General features: G+C 38.8%; 2 protein-coding genes across 3 annotated transcripts in view; one reads left to right on the top strand and one right to left on the bottom strand.

The window, feature by feature from the left end:
* The window catches only part of NLN (neurolysin), an 84,346-nt gene extending 76,031 nt beyond the window's left edge, over nucleotides 1-8,315 (bottom strand). The window contains exon 1 of the mRNA XM_045565836.1: nucleotides 8,136-8,315. Within this exon, the coding sequence (XP_045421792.1) occupies nucleotides 8,136-8,176 (41 nt within the window). The 5' untranslated portion in view covers nucleotides 8,177-8,315. The remainder of the gene's footprint in view (nucleotides 1-8,135) is intronic.
* A 77-nt stretch (nucleotides 8,316-8,392) lies between these two features.
* Nucleotides 8,393-18,100, top strand: part of SGTB (small glutamine rich tetratricopeptide repeat co-chaperone beta) — a 44,737-nt gene continuing 35,029 nt past the window's right edge. The window contains exons 1-3 of one of the 2 annotated variants that reach the window (XM_045565617.1): nucleotides 8,393-8,587; nucleotides 9,780-9,900; nucleotides 17,263-17,366. In XM_045565617.1, the coding sequence (XP_045421573.1) occupies nucleotides 9,801-9,900; nucleotides 17,263-17,366 (204 nt within the window). In that variant the 5' untranslated portion in view covers nucleotides 8,393-8,587; nucleotides 9,780-9,800. The remainder of the gene's footprint in view (nucleotides 8,588-9,779; nucleotides 9,901-17,262; nucleotides 17,367-18,100) is intronic. The other variant, XM_045565618.1, reaches the window with a different exon arrangement.

Below are 18,100 nucleotides of genomic sequence, written 5' to 3'. Positions count from 1 at the left end.
AGGAGAGGGCTCTGGTTGGGAGACAAAGATCTAGATGTCTTCAAATGTACAATTCTTAGAATAGACTGAACCATCTATAGAACAGCGGAGGAGTCTAAAAAGCAGACAAAGGAAAAGACTGCACAGTAACTGGATTGAGGGAAGGTTTCATACTGGAGGGTGTATGGAAAAGGCTTGAGCATGTACACAGGCTAAAGGAAAGGAGATAGAAAAGAGATTTGCAGCAGAAGTTGAGAACAGAAACTTAAGAAAAGCCAGCACTGGAGGGGCAGGTGTTAGGAAAAAGAAGCTTAGAAGGAATTTGAAGAATGCGCAGAAGAAAGGAAAATTAGGAATTTGTTGCTCTGGAAGTTACAGAAGGTAGGGCCAACAGTATAAATGTTACACGGAACCCAAGTCAGGTTAGGACTGGAAAGCATCCACTGGATTTGGCAACTACAACCAAGTCATCTGATCAGTGAGTCTTTCCTGTCCTGTTCTCTGGCAGCCACATCAATCTGTTAATTCATACTGAACCTGGAAACACTAAGTTTTTTTCTAGGTGCTGCTTCATGTTATCCTGCTCTTATATAGGTGATTTGCTTAGCTTAAATACAAGACTTCGTGTTTAATACTAGTACGAATCATCTTATTAGACTGGTGTTCTAGTGAATAAAGGTCCTGTGGAACTTTAATTTTCTACCCTTATGTAGATTTTAGAGTCACCTGAAAATTTTATCGCTACATCAGCTATATATACATAGTCACTGATAAAGCATTTGTGACTTTTAATAGCCACATACAGCCAGTTCTTAATTATCTAGGTCCTTAGGAATACTTTTTTCTACCTTGAATGGAAGGGAGGAAATTATAATTTACTATGTACCTACTTGGCATCAAGAACTGTCCTAGGTGTTTTCATACATTAATTCCTGCAGTCTACAGAAATCATGGGAAGTATTTAATGTTTTCTCTACTTTAGGATTGAAGAAACAGGCTTAGTGAGACTACACAAGGATTTGAACCCAGGTCTGTCTTTAAAGCCCACAGCACATTCCTTTGGTTTAGCTTTGGGCACCTTTGCTTGGGCACTCAGCTTAATGTGCTATTTTTAAGTTCTGGTAAAAGTTCAAATAGTTGGGAGGGGTGCGCAGGGGGAGAGAACACCCTCTTCCTGATCTTTACACTTCCAAATCCTACCATCCTACAAGGCCCAGCTGCAACACATAAATTATGTCCCGGAAGTATTCTCTTCTCCCCTGAACTCCCACAGCAATTTCTTCATTACCCTCTGTGGTACTTATCAACTTGTCCCTTGTATTTTGATTATTTGTGTAAGTGCCTTATCATCCTTACTAGGCTGTATTGCCTTGGCCTTTTAACAAATGTTGAAATAAGAAATAGCCCTATGAAACCTATAATACGTCCATATTTACTATGTTAAGTAGTGTTCTTGAGGCTATTATTCATTGTATTACTCAATTCCCTCAATATATTGCATCCACATGATAAATTTATTTCACAAAAAGTACTAGGAAAAACTTTGTTCCTGACAATTCTTAACCATATGTTTTCCCTTTGCCCTTATTGCCAGAAAGCTCATAGTAAAATTCTGGACCCAATTAAAGCAACTAGACTGACTCTAATGTTCCTTTTAAATTTTTGTCTAATATTCTTTTCCCTTTATATTATTTTGTTAATCCTTATATATTTCAGGTAAGCAGTCACAAATTAATTTTGGTAAAAAAAAAAAAGAGTATACAATAAATTTCTGCAAGCAAATAATACCAACCTAAGTGCCTAGCAAATAGGATCTAAGTTTTTTTTAATACATCTATTCTCATATTTAGCACAGTCCCTTCCATACAGTAACTGCACTCAGCTAATGTTTGTAGCATGAGTGAATGAAGATTTGAAGCTTATACGTATTAATAGGTTTTAAGCAACCATATTCCACTACCCATCATTTCTATAACTTTATAATTTTTCAGTTTACTAAAAACATTTTTGATGAGCAGTTATACAACTTCCTGAGTAGCCTTGGGCCCCTTTTTGTCTTTTTTTTTTTAGATGGCATCTTGCTCTGTCGCCTGGGCTAGAGTGCAGTGGTGCCATCATAGCTCACTGCAATCAAACTCCTGGGCTCAAGCAATTCTTCTACCTCAGCTTCTAGAGTAGCTGGGACTACAGGTATGCACTACCATGCCCAGCTAATTTTTCTATTTTTTGTAGAGACCGGGTCTTGCTCTTGTTCAGTCTGGTCTTGAACTCCTGGCCTCAAACAATCCTCCCGCCTCAGCTTCCCAAAGTACTAGGATTTCAGGCATGAGCCACTGCACCCAACAAGCCCTTTTTGTCATTCTAAGAAAGTTTTTCATGTTTTTATTTCTGTTCAGTTACTTCTGTGCAGTTAGGAGAGCACAGTACTTAAGGCACAGGATGCTAAATTTAATACAGCAGGCATATGATGCATTCCAGGATATGAATTCACCATCATGGCTTCTACCAAGTAGGACAAGCTGCATATTGCTATTTTCTTAGTGTGACCAACAAGTATGTCTGCTTCTCTCAGGATTATGCCCTGCCCAGTGATGTGTGTTTCCCCTGTCCCAAGTAACTCCCAAGTCATGTATGTCCAGAGAGTCTGGCTTCCCTGCCCTGAGAAGACCCCAGACCCACCCATGAGAAGTTTGCTTTGTTCCTCCTCAGCTTGATTGCTTCTGGCCCAGTATTTCAGAGATAAGCACCTCCTTCAATTTCTTTCATATCCAGGCCAACATATTTAGAAAAGCTTTGCTCCCAGAGTATTCATTAATTAATTATTACTCTGCAGATCTACCAGATGGGTCTGTAAGGCACCAAGTAACTGTTTGAATGCTCCCAGTCAGGACAAAGGAATATTAAAAGTTTATGCCTTTTAATACATGGCTTCTACTCTGCCTCATACCTACCTAAGTGTACACTCAAAATTCCTACGTATTTGCTGGTTAAGTACAGCTAACTTTCAGGTTAGCTTCCTATTGCATATTACTCCACACTGTAATTTCTGAAAACACAACTAGGTTATATTGGTTTTCTTAACACACATAGACAACTGGATTTTTGCATACAGAAATTTGCATCCAGCTACTTCATATAGGGTTTTAAATATCTACTTTCTTCTGACAATTATACCTGTAATTGTCAATATCAAAATGCCAAGTCTAGGCCTACACTCCTAAGATATCAGCAGTGAACACTGAATTCCAGTTATTATTATTGATGGTATCTTTTCACCCATCCATTCAATGTATATATTTACTTAGCTTCTATTACGTAACGATACCATACTAAGTAGTGGAAGTACTGAAATGAACAATAGGCTCCTGATCTCAGAAAGCTTTTCAACTGTCGGGGAAGACAAATGCTAATCAATAATAATGTGTGTGTTATGAAAGTACTTATAGGATTCATAGGAACTGAATTTAGTAGGGGTTAGGTAAGTTCACCCTGAGGAAGAGCAAGCTAAGCTGATATTGACAGCACCTTTCATAATCTACCTATTTTAAAGATTTATTCGTTTATCCTTTGACTCCATGATTAGAGTGAGGACATAAACCCATAAGCACAGGGCTAGTTTCTGTCTTGCCCACAGCTGTATTCCCAGAGTTTAGCTGTTAATAATTGGCTCTTCTGGATAGGTGGACTATATATATTTTTAATATTTTTTGCTTGTTATTTTCTAAGTTTCCAATAATCAACATACATTGCTGTCATAATTTTAAAAGTCAAACTATCTTTTTTATTTTTTTTTCCACCGCTCCCAGACTAAAACCATCTTTTTTAATCGAAAGAGGAAACTAGGGCTATCACAGCTATCACTTTGGCTAAATACTTACTGTTGAATCAGCCTTTTCATTTGTTTTATTGACCATGTCACTCGTCCCTCCATTCTATAACACACATTAGATTTTGCCTGGCTCACATGCTGTAATCTGGCTAAGGTAGGAGGGGGAATTCTCCTGGTTCAATTGCTACAGAAATATAGAGTTAAAAAAAAAAGACCCTCAGACATCATTTAGTATAGCTCTTTTCATTTTACAAATAAGGAACCTAAGAGAGGTCCAAGGCAGCAATTTACTTAAGGTCACAAAATGAGTCGAACAACTACAATCCAGTCTCCAGAATCCCAATCCATTTATTCCCAAGAAATTAGCTTAATACTCCATCAACGATCCTGGCTGCCAACCTGGCCTTGGGAAGGGGGTATAGCAACACTGCCAACAGGAAAACCCAAGGGAAACTATAGGTTAGTTAAGCAAAAGCCTGGTTACTCCTATAATAGCAAAAGGAACTCCCAAGTGTCATACAGGCACAAAAAACATATCAGGAGAACACATGTTGTCTAGTATTTATTAAATGTTTTTGGAGGATACAGATTTTGAAACAAACAGCAAATTGTGTGATTAAGTCACTTAAGCCCTAAGTTAAGGACTACTACTGTATATGATGATTAACTGTAACATATGCCCTTAAGTAACAAAGTAGTTGATAAATTTATGGTAGTTTCTAACAAGATAACAATTGTATGGCTTTTTATAAACTTATTTTCTTCCATGCATAAACAAAGAATCTGGATACTACATATCAGCAGTTCTGAAAATGTGCTCCACAAACCTTGCGGGTACAGGTATGGGGAGGGGTCCCTGAGAACCTTTCAAAGACTCTGTGAGGTTAAAAATCTTTCATAATGATAGTAAGACATTATTTATCTTTGTCACTTTATGGACATTTGTTAAAAAGCAATGGTGGATAAATTGTTGGCACCTTAAAACAAATCAAGGCAGGTCACCAAACTGTACTAGTAGTTGTAATCTTCATTGTCCTGCACTTATGGTAAAAATAATGTCAATTTCACTTTAGAATGTCCTTGATGAAACAGTAAAAATTATGATTTTATTAAATCTTAGCCATTGAGTGTGTGTCTGTGTTTATGTGGCAAAGTATGCATAAAGCGCTCTGCTACATACCTGAGTGCGATGTTTGTCTAGAGGATTTGGTTGCTCCAAAGCATTTGGGCAACTGATTGAATAATTGTGAGCTGAAATAGATGCTTTTTCCATGGAACATAATGGAAAAAACTACTGACAGACAAACCAGGGTTATTCAGATGTAAGTATTTGGCAGAAATTCTGTCAAAAATGTCACTTTAAGGAAAACAACTGACAGTATGTGTTGCCAATAATAAAATTCTAGCTTTTAAGTGAAAATTAGAATTTTGGAAAATCATAACTGCCACTGTGAGCTTGACAGCTTCCTAATACATGAGGACTTCTGATAAGATGGATGAGGACATTAAGGAATGCGATTGTTTGATAATGTATAATGAAATGTCAACATTAAGAAGACTTGTATAACACAGTGAACCACTGATTTCCAAATGACCTATACTTGATGTTACAAAACCATGCACAGATAGAAGATCCACTCAAAGTGTAAGATACACTAATAGATTTTAATGTAACAGAGTAAGAAAAGCACACTGATATAGTTTCAGATTCTACTTTGCAACTAACCTTTAAAAAACTACCCTTTGTCAAACTTCGGTGTGACATCAAAGAATATCCATCATTATCTTTTAAAAGCTATTAAAATATTTCTCTCTTTCCAACTACACATGAGTGTGAGGTGGGATTTTCTTAATTTTCCTAAACCCAAATAAAACAGTGCAACAAGAGCCAGGCATGGTGGCTCATGCCTATAGTCCCAGAACTTTGGGAGGCAAAGGAGGGAGAATTGCTTGAGGCCAAGGGCTCGAAATCAGCCTGGGCAACATAGCGAGACCCTGTCTCTACAAAAAATTTAAAAAAAAATTAGCCAGCCATGGTGGTGTATGCCTGTATTCCTAGCTATCCAGGAGGCTGAGGCAGAAGGATGACTTGAGTCCATGAGTTTGAGGTTACAGCGAGCTATGATCATGACACCGCACTGTAGTCTGACTGATAGAGACTTGCCTCTTCAAACAAACAAAAAACTGTGGAACAGATTAAATGCAGAAGAATCCAGCTATCTTCTATTAAGTCACATTAGTTTTGCAAAATGCAAAACAACGTCATTCTTAGAACAATTATCAAAACCAGAAAATAAGTGTTAGTGAAGATGTGGAGAAACTGGAATTGTTGTACATTGCCAGTGGGAATATAAAAATGGGCAGAATCACTGTGGAAAATATTATGATGGTTCTTCAAAAATTAAAACATAATATTACCATATGATTCATCAATTTCCACTTATAGGCATATATGGTATCCCAAATAATTAAAAGCAGGGACTCAAACAGATACATGCACACCAATGATCACAGTAGTATTCACAATAGCCAAAAGGTGGAAGCAACCCAACTGTCCATTGACAAATGAATGAATAAACAAAATTTGGTATATACATACAGTGGAATATTATTTAGCCTTAAAAAGGAAGGAAATTCTGACACATGCTCCAACATGGATAAATCTTAAAAACATCTGCTAGGTGAAATAAATCAGATTCAAAAAGACAAATATATGATTCCACTTATGTAAGGTATTTGGAATAGTCAAACTCATAGAGAAATAAAGATGTAACAGTTAACAGGGTTTGAGGGAGAAGTTAATGAATGGGGAGTTATTGTGTAATAGACACAAAGTTTCAGTTTGTGGTGATAAAAAAGTTCTGGAGACAGACAGTGGTGATGGTTGCACAACAATGTGAATCACTTAGTGATAATGAATCGTAAACTTTAAAATTATTAAAATGGTAAATTTTGTTGTATTTTACCACAATAAGAAGCAAAAAAAAAGTTTAAAAGGAGAACAAAAACAATGCCATTCTTCCCACTGTTTTGGGGGTGGAAAATAATTATTTTTCATTAAACATGTTATTTATGCATGTAGTGCATTTATCGCTATTTTGTAAATTAATACTTTAAACATTTCCCAGCTTTAATCTCTAATATGATAAATATGGACAGGTAGAACCCATATAAACAGAGCTCTCAGGTCCTCAGTAATTTCTGAAAGGCAAAGGGGTGCTCAGATTAAAAAGTTTGAGAACTGCTGTCTTATATGAAGATTTATTGTCTCTTCTCACCCTGGTATTGTGTGAAGATCTTCGTTTATTGGTATAGCTTCATTTGACAGCTACATCACTTGCAGCGTGGAGACTAGCACAAAAAGACAGCCTGGGATATGGTCACAATCACCACATTAACTCTTTATAATTACTATTGTCCTCTGGACGCACCTTAACCGTAAGGACTGAGCAACACAAAGCTCCAACCACGATTGGTAATGTACAAAACTGTTAAAATGCTTAAATGTTGATATGTTCCACAGTAGTTTGTAGATAGCTAACAAGAAAAACACACTGCTTTTTTTCTGTTGAATGTTAATTTGGATTTACAGTTCTAGGCAGATTTGAGAATGGGGATGGTGGCGGCATTGTTTCGGAAAAGCCGTGCATCCGTGCAAAGAATTTCTCTCACCATCCTGCTAGTGGTCTGTTGCAGAGGGGTGTGGTTAGAGAACTAGGAAGCAATCCAAAACAGCAGCTGAGGCTGCCCAAAGCCGTGTCCAAGCAATAATTTCTCCATTTTGGGCCAAGTCAATTTGCCCTAGCAAGAGACAGAATGTATTTTTAATGGGGAGGAGGAAAAGAAAAATTTAGAAAGCATGGACGGAAATAAGCAACAAAACCAAAGAGGTTTCATCTCGAGTGGATGTTAAAGGATTGGAATGCTAATGAACTGTGCGAGGGGCAAAGGAGAATTGTTAATTCCTCAGTCTACAGCTGCGGCACTTTTAACGCCAGCTCTGCAGTTCTGGACGGCGGCAAGCGTGAAATGGTTTTCTTACCGGAACTATCTTTCCGCACTCTTTCTGGCCCGGCTGACTGCGGCTGAGGCAGTCCCAAACAAAGGGGAATGGATACCCTCCCGAGGGAGCGGAGGAGGGAAAGTGGCCCCAGGCGGCCGCGCCAGGTGTCCCTGAGGGGTCGACCAGCAGGCCGCGAGGAGAGAGAGAGGATCCCAGAAGCGCCTTGGGGTGCAGCAGGGAAGGGCTAGGTCGGGGTGCATGGCACTCAGGGGCAGCAGACCCCGCCCTGCCCACGGTCAAGGTTAACCCGCGCACGGGAGGTACCTGTGGAGGCCTCGCACAGCCGAAAGGCACCGGGCGATCATGGGAGCGCCGAGAAGCCGGCGGCGGCGGGCGCGCAATCCTTCGGCTCGGAGGTGGACGACGCGGGCGGCGGAGTCGGCCTTGCTGAGGAGACCACGGCCGCGGAACCCGCCAGCGCCCTCCCACGTGCGGCAGCCCCGCGCCGGCCCCGCCCCACTCTGGCCCCGCCCCGCGCCGGCCCCGCCCCGCGCGTCCTGCGCCGGCCCAGGGGCGGTTCTGGCGAGACCCAGCGGGCGGAGAGGAGTGCGCAGCTGAGTGGGCTGAGGGGGAGGCGGCGTGGGAGCCGGGGAAGTTTGGGCGGCCGCCGCCAGTGCTGCGATCCGAGCCAGCTCCAGTCCTGAGGAGCAAGGGGCCGGCGGACTGACTTCCGACGCCCGCGCGCCCTCGGCCGTCGTCTCGCGTCCTCTTGCCTGGTAAGGGGCTTCCACTGTGAAGGGTGCGTCCCCGCCGCCCCGGACGGAGGCCTGCCCCGCGCCCCCGCTGCAAGCCGGGTCAGGGCCCAGGCGACGCCCGGGTACGGGAGGGAGGAAGGCAGGGAGAGGGAGGTCGATGTGCTCTGGAGAGTGGAAAGAGGAGAAGGCTGGACATCTCCTTTCTCCTCCGACCCCTTCTCCCCCGCTCCCCCATTCTGTTTTCACTCTCTGCCCTGGAGGCTTATTTAGTGCTTGTAACCCCATGGCCTAGGGGCTGAGATCGCCTTTAAAATAAGTGCATAAATAATAAACATTCTAGTGGCGGGTACCACACCCTGGCTTTGAATTAGGGAACCTGGGGAACAGATGGATGATGCGATTTAGTGGAAATAAGCCATTAATGCCGGCTGGCCCTGCGCCACTGTTTGGATGCGATAGTATTCCATGTGAATGAACATGACCGGGAGCTTCCAGCTTGTCCACGAGAGCACAGCTACTGCAGGGAGCGCTGGCCGGTTGGTAGTATCCATCGACTTAGGCAGTGATTTCCTGACCCGTCTGTTGATTAAATAAAATGCCATTTTTATTAAGAACGACACAACAGTTAAACAACCTTTCTTGAATGTGTTTCCTCATCAAATAACTCTCCACCTACAAAAGTAGGTGCAGTGTAAATTATTTAATATATTTTTTAATCTCATGAAATAGAGGAAGATGTTTGGTGTCGATCACCTTCTAGTCAGCATATGAAATCTCTCTGAACTTAGTGCTGAGGCCTTTGGGAGATTCTATATCTGTCCCCCTATTCTTTTCTGTCTCTGTACCGTATATACTGTTAAGATATAGTGAGATAATTCAGTGAGAGTCTAAGCTTATGTTATACATGTTTTGAACAAAAATTATGTAAGCAAGATTTAACATAGTATAATACTACTGGGTATAAATGCAAATATGTAATAAATTACCATAACAATATTTTGGTGCTCCCTGACTCTTTAAAAAGAGAAAATATGGAAAATAATATAGTTTTTTCATTTTTTACTTAAAAAAATTTTTTACACTCGTGTTTGCCCTCTTTTTTTTTTTACTTATAACGTAATTTATAACCCTTGTTATTTATTACCTTTGTAATTTATAACTTTCTTTACTGTTTAAAATAATTGAGCTCAGTGTTTTCGTATTTCTTGTCAAGGAAAAGTGTTTAGCTTCTAAAATGTCATCTATCAAGCACCTAGTTTATGCAGTTATTCATTTCTTACGGGAACAAAGTCAGATGGATGCTTATACATCGGATGAACAAGAAAGTTTGGAAGGTAGGTACCATCCCTTTGTATTTATTTGTGTTATAAATAAAGACTAAAATAGCTGTATGCCCAACTTTATGATTTATTATAACAAAATCAGAATATTTTGTTGGACTTTCAATAAGAGAGGCCTAACTATAAGTTATCTTATTTCCATTTTCTGATGCTTGTTTTGTTTGTTAACAAGAAGAGGATTATTGTTCATTTATTGAACAGCTACTATGTGTCAGAACTATGTATATTATAGGGAATATTTTCTTCACAGTGACTGTTATTATTATCCTCATTTAACAAATGAGAAAATGAAACCAGATAGGTTAAGTAATAGAACACAGCTAATATGTGACAAAGCTGGGATTTAAATCTTGGTTCTTACCCTGAGGATCTTGTTGTCTTCCTTTTCCTAACAGGAAAGCATACAGTTTGGAAATAATACATGAAAATACCTTAGTCATTGTAATAGCACTATGTAAAAGTCTAATAATTATACCATTAGTGAGCTCTGACAAGTGCCTATTTTGGGACTTGAAAGGATTTCACTCTTGTTTTAGGTGAACTTTCAATATTAGATTCGGTAATCTATAAAATTGAACAGGACTGGATGATAACATCATGTGTTTCCTTGACATCATCTTTGTGCTTCATGTTTATGCATTGTGAAATTTAAATTCAGTACAACCACAAGAAGATTGAATCCTGCAGATGGGATTGTGGAGGTTCAGTGAGTTTAGCTTCTTTGTGGCCCAAAGACTTAATTATTGCAATGAGAGTGCATTTGGGAGAACTTAATAAACACCAGTACAGTTCGAATCTCCCATCTTGAAGCTGCTTCTATAATGGGGACACATCTATTAATTTCAACAAGCACTTCCCTGTGAATATGCTTTTAGGAGGTGGGGATAAAAATTGGGCATTTGCTCTAAATTTGCTTGCAGTCTGGTTAGATGATGTCTTTCCAGGTGGCAGCGAGAGGAGCAGGTGACACACAGTTGGAAGACATTGCTGTCAGTCCATTGAATATTAAGGTCTTGTTATTCTCGTTGATAGCTGTGTGAAGATAAAGTTGATTGGTATCTAAGGAAAATGTTAGTTATGATTGCTCTGTAGCAAACAGATAAATGCAGTCATTTAAGAAAAGATGTTTCTTTTTTATTCAAAGTCAGTCTAATACTTTTAAGGACTAGAAAGAAAATGAAGAATTTTTTAAAAACCAAGATGTTACATCCTATTTTTAGGATGGTATTCAGCCAAAAATATGTGCCTTCAGCTGTTTGTTATATATGGCAGTCAGAAATGGTGCCAATTGTTTTTGACTGACCCCTATTTTTGACTCTGTGAGTCTAATTTAATTGAACATGAAATCATGTGGAGGTGTCTGCCCACCTTCTAGACATTTAAAAAAGCCCTAGAGAAGGAGTCTCAGTTCTAGTACCAGCTTTTCCACTCTTGTGAAGCTGATGTAGCTTCAGCTTTGAGTCTTGTCATCACATTTTATTACCCACTCCTCTTGCTTGTTGTCACCTACTGACATTTGCTTTATTTTTTTGACTTATGGTTCCTGCTCGCTGTCACTCTCTCTAGCACTACTGCTGTCTGAATTCTTGGCAATTGGAGTATAGTCATAGACGATTCTTCCAATTGCCCTGGCTCTCTCTCAGTTCTTGATCTTCTGTCCTCGAGTGACCTCAAACACTTGGTCGTATCCTTAGATCAGTGGTTCTGAATTTGGGGGTGATTTTACAATGTCTGGAGACATTTTTGTTTGTCACAACTGGGGGTCTGGTATCACTGGCATCTAGTGAGTGGGTAGAGGCCATGGATGCTGCTACAATGCACAGGACAGCCCTTGACAACAAGGAATGATCTGGTCCAAAATGTTAGTATGCTGAGATTGGGAAACCCTTCCTAGACATTATTATCAAAATTGTATTCCTCCCATAATCTCTATCTTAAACATTTTGCTTCCTGACCACTACTGCCTATATTTCCAAGTTTACTCCCTCTAGAATTCCTACCCCAACAATTCTTTGACCTCACTAATATCTCCAATCTGTTGATCCCTCACTTTTCCCCACACGTCTTTTTACCCGTCTTAAATTCCATGGTTGGTAATTATACTCATTCCCTTGTATCTCCCTCATTCCCTTTCTTGCAAAACCCTACCTCATTTAAATCCAACTCTCCACCTACTCTGTGCCCACATCCATGTGGCCATATATAGATGGAAAAAAAACCACACAACTAACTAGTCCCATTTTAAATTCATGGCTGTTAACCTCAAGCAGACCTTTAATGCTGGCAGACAATTATATTATCTGTTCCAAGTTCATTCATACTTTTGTGCTCCCAGATGACCATTTTAACACTTTCTCATGTCTTCTCAAATCCCCCAAACCTTTTCCTCTGTCTTCAATTTTAGTTGATGACCTTGCTTCCTACTCCACCAGGAAAATTGAAATAATAAGAAAATAGCCAGGCACAGTGGTGTGTGCCTGTAGTTCCAGCTATTCAGGAGACTGAAATAGGAAGATCACTTGAACCCAGGAGTTCAAGGCTGCAGTGCACCATGATCGAGCCTATCAATAGCCACTGTACTCAGCCTGGGCAACATAGTGAGACCCCATTTCTGATAATAATAAAAAAAAGAAGGTAAACAACTTCCACAGACTTCCACTGCCCATCTACCCACCCACTATCTACATACTCTGCTTCCCTGTCTATTACCATAGACGGACTATCCATTTTCCTTTCTAAATGGAACCCCGCTACTAGTACACTAGATCCCATCCTGTCTCACCTACTCCAGGATATCACTCTAGTTATTCTAGTCTCTTCAACGTATATCATCAAATTTTCACTCCACTGGATCCTTTCCAACAGAACATAAACTATTATTTCTTCCTTCTTAATAAAGCAAAAACAAACAATAAACCATTATTCTTGTCTTCCTATGCCCCCCATTGCTGCCTAATTTTATGTATCCCATGCAGCAAAACTATTTGAAAGAGTTGTCTACACTTGCTTTCTCTAATTTCTCTCCTATTCTTTCTTAAATCCACTCCAATAAGGCCATTGCCTCCACCTTTCAATCCATACCATTCTCATTAAGATCATTAGTGATTTCTGTGTTGTTTAGTTCAATGGTCAGTTCTTAGTCTTTATCTGACCTATTAGCTTCCATTGATAAAGTTGATGATCACTCCCACTCCCCCCTCTTCCCCAATACTTCACTCACTTAGCTTCCAGGACACCTCATACTTTCTTGGTTGTCTTCTTATCTCATTGTTTCCTCCTTCTTTTTCTCCTTTGCTGGTTCCTCTTCTTTTCCCTGACCTGGCCTTGAGTGCCAAGGGTCCGCTGTTTGATCCTCTTCTTTTTGTTATCTACGCTCATTTGTTTGGTGTTATCACTCAGCTTCTTGGCCTTAAATACCCTTTATTTATATGCTGATATTTCCTAAATTTGTACCCTCAGTGAGACCTTTCTCCTGAATTCCATACTTGTGTATCCAACTGCCTACTAGATATCTCCACTTGCATGCCTGATAGACATCTCAAATTTAACATTGCCCAAACTGAGCTTTGGATTCTCCCACCCCAGATCTGTTCTATCTGCAGCTTCCCCACTTCGGTTGATGGCAACTCCATCCTATCCATTGTTCAGGCCAAAAACTTGGGTGTTATTCTGAATTCCTCCCTTTCTCTCATACTGTGTATCTAATCATTCAATAAATCCTGTTGGCTACTCCTTCAAATTATGTCTAGAGTCTGACCACCTCTTAACGTGGTTAAAAGTGATATATATGTGTGTGTGTGTGTGTGTGTGTGTGTGTATATATATGTATATATATATATATCACCCCTAAGTATTTCTCACTTGTTTGGCTCTGATAGCCCTTCACTGGGTCTCTCCGCTTCTATTCTTGCCCCTCCATGGACTATTCTGAACACAGCCACCAGTGATTTTTTAAAACAGAGCATGTCAGATTCTATCATTTCTCTACTGAAAATCTTGCAATGACACCTTGTGATACTTAGTCATTGCTTAAAAGATCTAGGTAAGTTGAACTTTCCTAGAGTTCAAGAACATGCCAGTCACCTACTCTTCGCCTTTCTCCTTTGGCTTCAGCCAAATTAGCTTCTTCAGTGTGAATCCACCTAATCTCCTTGCCTAAGGGCTTTTGCTCTGTCTGGTTCCTCCAGGTAATGGTAACACCCCCATCTCATTCAAGTCTTTGTCAAATCTCTTTTCTCAGGGAGACTTCCCTTGAAACTCTGTTAAATCTGCAGCTGCTTCTCTGCTCTGCTCTCCACAGTCTCCATCTTCCTTACCTTTAAGGACTTGTTCATTGTTTTTGATCCACTCCTCCATCCCTCACTAGGATGTAAGCCCCAAGAGGTTTAGGGATCTCTTCTCTTTTATTCATTGGTATATATAAAAGTGTCTAGAAAAGTGCCTGACATGTTGTAGGTGCTCAGTAAATATTTGTTTAATTGAATCTAGTGATCCTGGGCTTGTCACTTGGTTGGTCTGTATCTTAGGTCCTAAGTCTATTAGATGGAGATATCTGTCCCTTTCCATCTAATAGATTTATGAAGAGAATCACAATCAGTGAATGGCTGGCACATAGCATGTGAAAACTTTTGAATTCATTGTTATCCAGATGGGATATGGTATTATTGAATTGAATTCTTCACTCATCTTTCTTGTCATCAGTACCAAACTGTTTTTGTTTGGTGTTAAAGTGGAACAGTAAGTATATATAGTATTTCTTTAGATTTTTATGACTTATTCCTGGGTGTAACCTCCTGAAAGGAAGATCAAATATAATAATCTCTATTTCATAAATGAGAATCTTGAAGTAAAAGTAATTTAAATTATTGCACTCAGGTTAATTTGGGGAGACAGGGTGGGCTGGATTACTAATGATAATGAGTTAGTCCTGAGTTTCAAGGCTGTGGTAGGTTTGTTCACTAAATCATATGTCTTTTTAAATATCTATTAGTGTTGAGCACTAAACATTCTGGTAACTAGGTTTACTTATCAAAACAGAATTGTGTTTTCAAAAAAAAAGCCAGTCTCTTTAGTGATACTTAATTGTGTCTATTATGTGCCAGATCTGTGTTCTAAGGTTTGTGGCAGCAGAGATGAAGAAGATGGACTGGACTACCTAAACAAGATAGGGCATACAAATTTCTCAGAGTCATCACATTGGACTTTTCACCTGTCAGTGTTTAGCACTGAAGTTCCATACTCTCCTTTTTGATTAAGAGCTTGGTTTGGTACTATCCATCTTTCATGAGGCTGTGAATTAATGTGTTTTTGTTTGTCTTTGTCGGGGAAGATGCTCTCTTCCACAGATTTAATTGTTTTTATTTTCTCTGAAATTAAAATACTACTTCCATTTGCAAACACAGAAACCAGCAGATTAAATTTATTGAACATCTACTATTTGCCAGACACTGTTAAAGTCAAAGATGAATTAGATGTTGGCCCTGTCCTCAAGGAGACAGTCTAATATCAGAGACAAACATTTAAGTATATGTAATACAGTGTGATAAGTAAAATAATAGAAACTTGTGCAAGCTACATGGCACAGTAAAGGAAATGACCAGTCTGATCAGGGAGGAAGGTTTTCATTAAGAATACATATATGTATGTGTGTGTATACATACATATATATATATTTACACACACACACACACATATACACATACACACATTTGTTTTTATTATTATTATTATTAAAATAACTATCCTTTCATGGCATTGAGAGCCTTTGTGTGTATGTGGCACCCAATGTTTTAACTGCAAACACAACTTGGCAAGAATAGAAAGGGAGAGAATGAGCGATGGGTAAATAGTACATTATTTTGTATCTAAAAGACATTTTGACTTTTTATAATTGGTAACTTAGTTGCTTATTAAATCCTTTTTCTAAGGAGAATTGTTCTGTGGATAGTGAAAGTAATAGAGTTTCTTTTTCTTTTTTTTCTTTTGTTTTTGGTCGGTAGCTTTAAAAAAATAGTATTTTTGTTTGGTTGGTTTTTTTAAATGACAAAGGTAATTTTTTCAGTACCAAAATTAATATATAATGTATCTTTAAAAGGTCACATGTAAATGTAAGGGAATGTATTCTATGCTGTCTGGAAATACACTGGGCATTTTAGCTACATCTTATCTCCTGGGGCCAGAAAAGAATTTCTTTTCAAACAGGAGTGCTATCAGGGTAAGAATATACTTCCATTCCCCTCAAAGGGTATCTGTAGAGAGGACAGGATATGCACTCTTCACTGTTACTGCCCTAGTTGGGGCCCCTCATTTGTGTATATCATTTAAATAGGAATCTATTAATAGCTGGTTTCTGCTTCCACCTTCTCACCCAGCTTCTCTCTTTAATCCATTCTCAATGTTCCTACCAGCCTTTTAGTTCTGAACATAAATCTAGTTATGTTATTCTCTGTCACTAACTTCTTTGATGGCTCTCCATTTGCCTGTTGCTTGAAGTCCAGATCTTTTGAAAATGTCATTTGAGGTGCCTTGTCATCTGATGACAGACTTCCTTTTTAACATAATCCCTCACCATGTCTGTCTACCTTGTCTGTACCAGCCAAATCTTGTCATACACCAAAAATAGATGTGAGGTCCCTATCACCATTTAACATGCTATATATTTTACTTACTATGTTTGTTAAATGTAAGCTTCATCATGCAGATAGTGATTTTTTTTCCGTTAGGTTTACTGCTGTTTCTCTACCATCCTAGAACAGTGCCTTACACATAGGAGGCACTTGGTAAATTCTAATTCATGAATGAATTTTTAAAAACTAACCTATCTTCACATAAATACATCAGGATTAATATATAGTGCTTCCTATGTGCCAGGGATTATTGCTCTTACTATTTTTGCTTTTTGTTTTTGTTTTTAGCTTTCTTCTTACATATTTACTTTATTAAATCTTGCTTATCTGCTGTGATCTTCTGGATCTTAATATATTTAATCAGGTTGAATATTCTATTTCTCACACTTGAAAAAAGGTAATATTTTAGGTTTGTAGTGGGAAGTAGGTTGTTATTAATGATCTGCTCTTTCTGGTAGTCTTCAACAAGAGTATGACAGAATACATATATTGAGAAATCATATTCTAGATAACATTTTTCCTTAAGTAAGAAATAAGAAATCAAGTTGTCCTCCTTCAATAGCTGGTCTATAAACAGAAATCTATTTGCAGCTGAACCAATTAGTTTTCCTTATGTTCTGTGATCATAAATACTGAATTTCCACAGATTGCAGTCCTATCAGGGAAAAAAGGAGGTTGTTTCTTTTTTTAAATTGCTAATTTTTTTTTCACTATTAAAATTTGTTTCAAGTTGCAATTCAGTGCTTGGAGACAGTTTTTAAGATCAGCTCAGAAGATACACATCTAGCAGTTTCACAGCCTTTGACAGAAATGTTCACCAATTCCTTCTGTAAGGTATGTTGCCATTGTTTCCTCATTGGTATCTGATGTAGGTATGACTACAATTTTATGTTAATAGATTGTTAATAGTTGAGGAGCCAGGCCTATAACTAACTTCTTCCTGGGTATAAGGTAGTCTATCTATATGAATATAATTTGGTATCTAAAATATAACTCATTAATGTGCTTTAGATTTTCATATTAGTAGCTATTCTCATCCTCTCACCTTCTTTTATATTTAATGATATGTATTAGTCAACTTTTATGTCCTTTCCAGTATCTTAGTATTTTTATTTTTATTTTTTTCTTGGATGGCCTTCCTGTGAATCTGAGTAGTTTTACATTTCCAACATTTGACTTGACGTTTCCCTAAAACATGAAACACAAGTTAAAACCAAAAGTTTTAATGTCTAGATAGCAACTGTACAGAAATAGATTCATCTGGAATTGAATCATCATTTCTGAAGCACATTTCATCAAATTTGGCCATTTATGGGGCTCTTTTAAAACAGGAAGGAGCCAGGTGTGGGTAGCATGTACATGTAGTCCCAGCTATTCTGGAGGCTGACATGGGAGGATCCCTTGAGCCCAAGGAGTTCAAGGCCAGCCTGGGCAACATAACTAGATCCCATCTCTTTGAAAAAGGGGGTGGGGGGAGGTTAAGGGTCAATATGTAGAAACTAAGACTAAAACCCTTGTTCTCATCCCTGCTCCCAGGGACACGATCTTTGGTTTTTAGCTCTTTCAGG

This window comes from Lemur catta, chromosome 12, assembly GCF_020740605.2.
Source record: "Lemur catta isolate mLemCat1 chromosome 12, mLemCat1.pri, whole genome shotgun sequence".
In the NCBI taxonomy this organism is placed as follows: Eukaryota; Metazoa; Chordata; class Mammalia; order Primates; family Lemuridae; genus Lemur; species Lemur catta.
The sequence above is the reverse complement of the archived record's forward strand: the minus strand, read 5'-3'. Positions and strand labels throughout refer to the sequence as shown.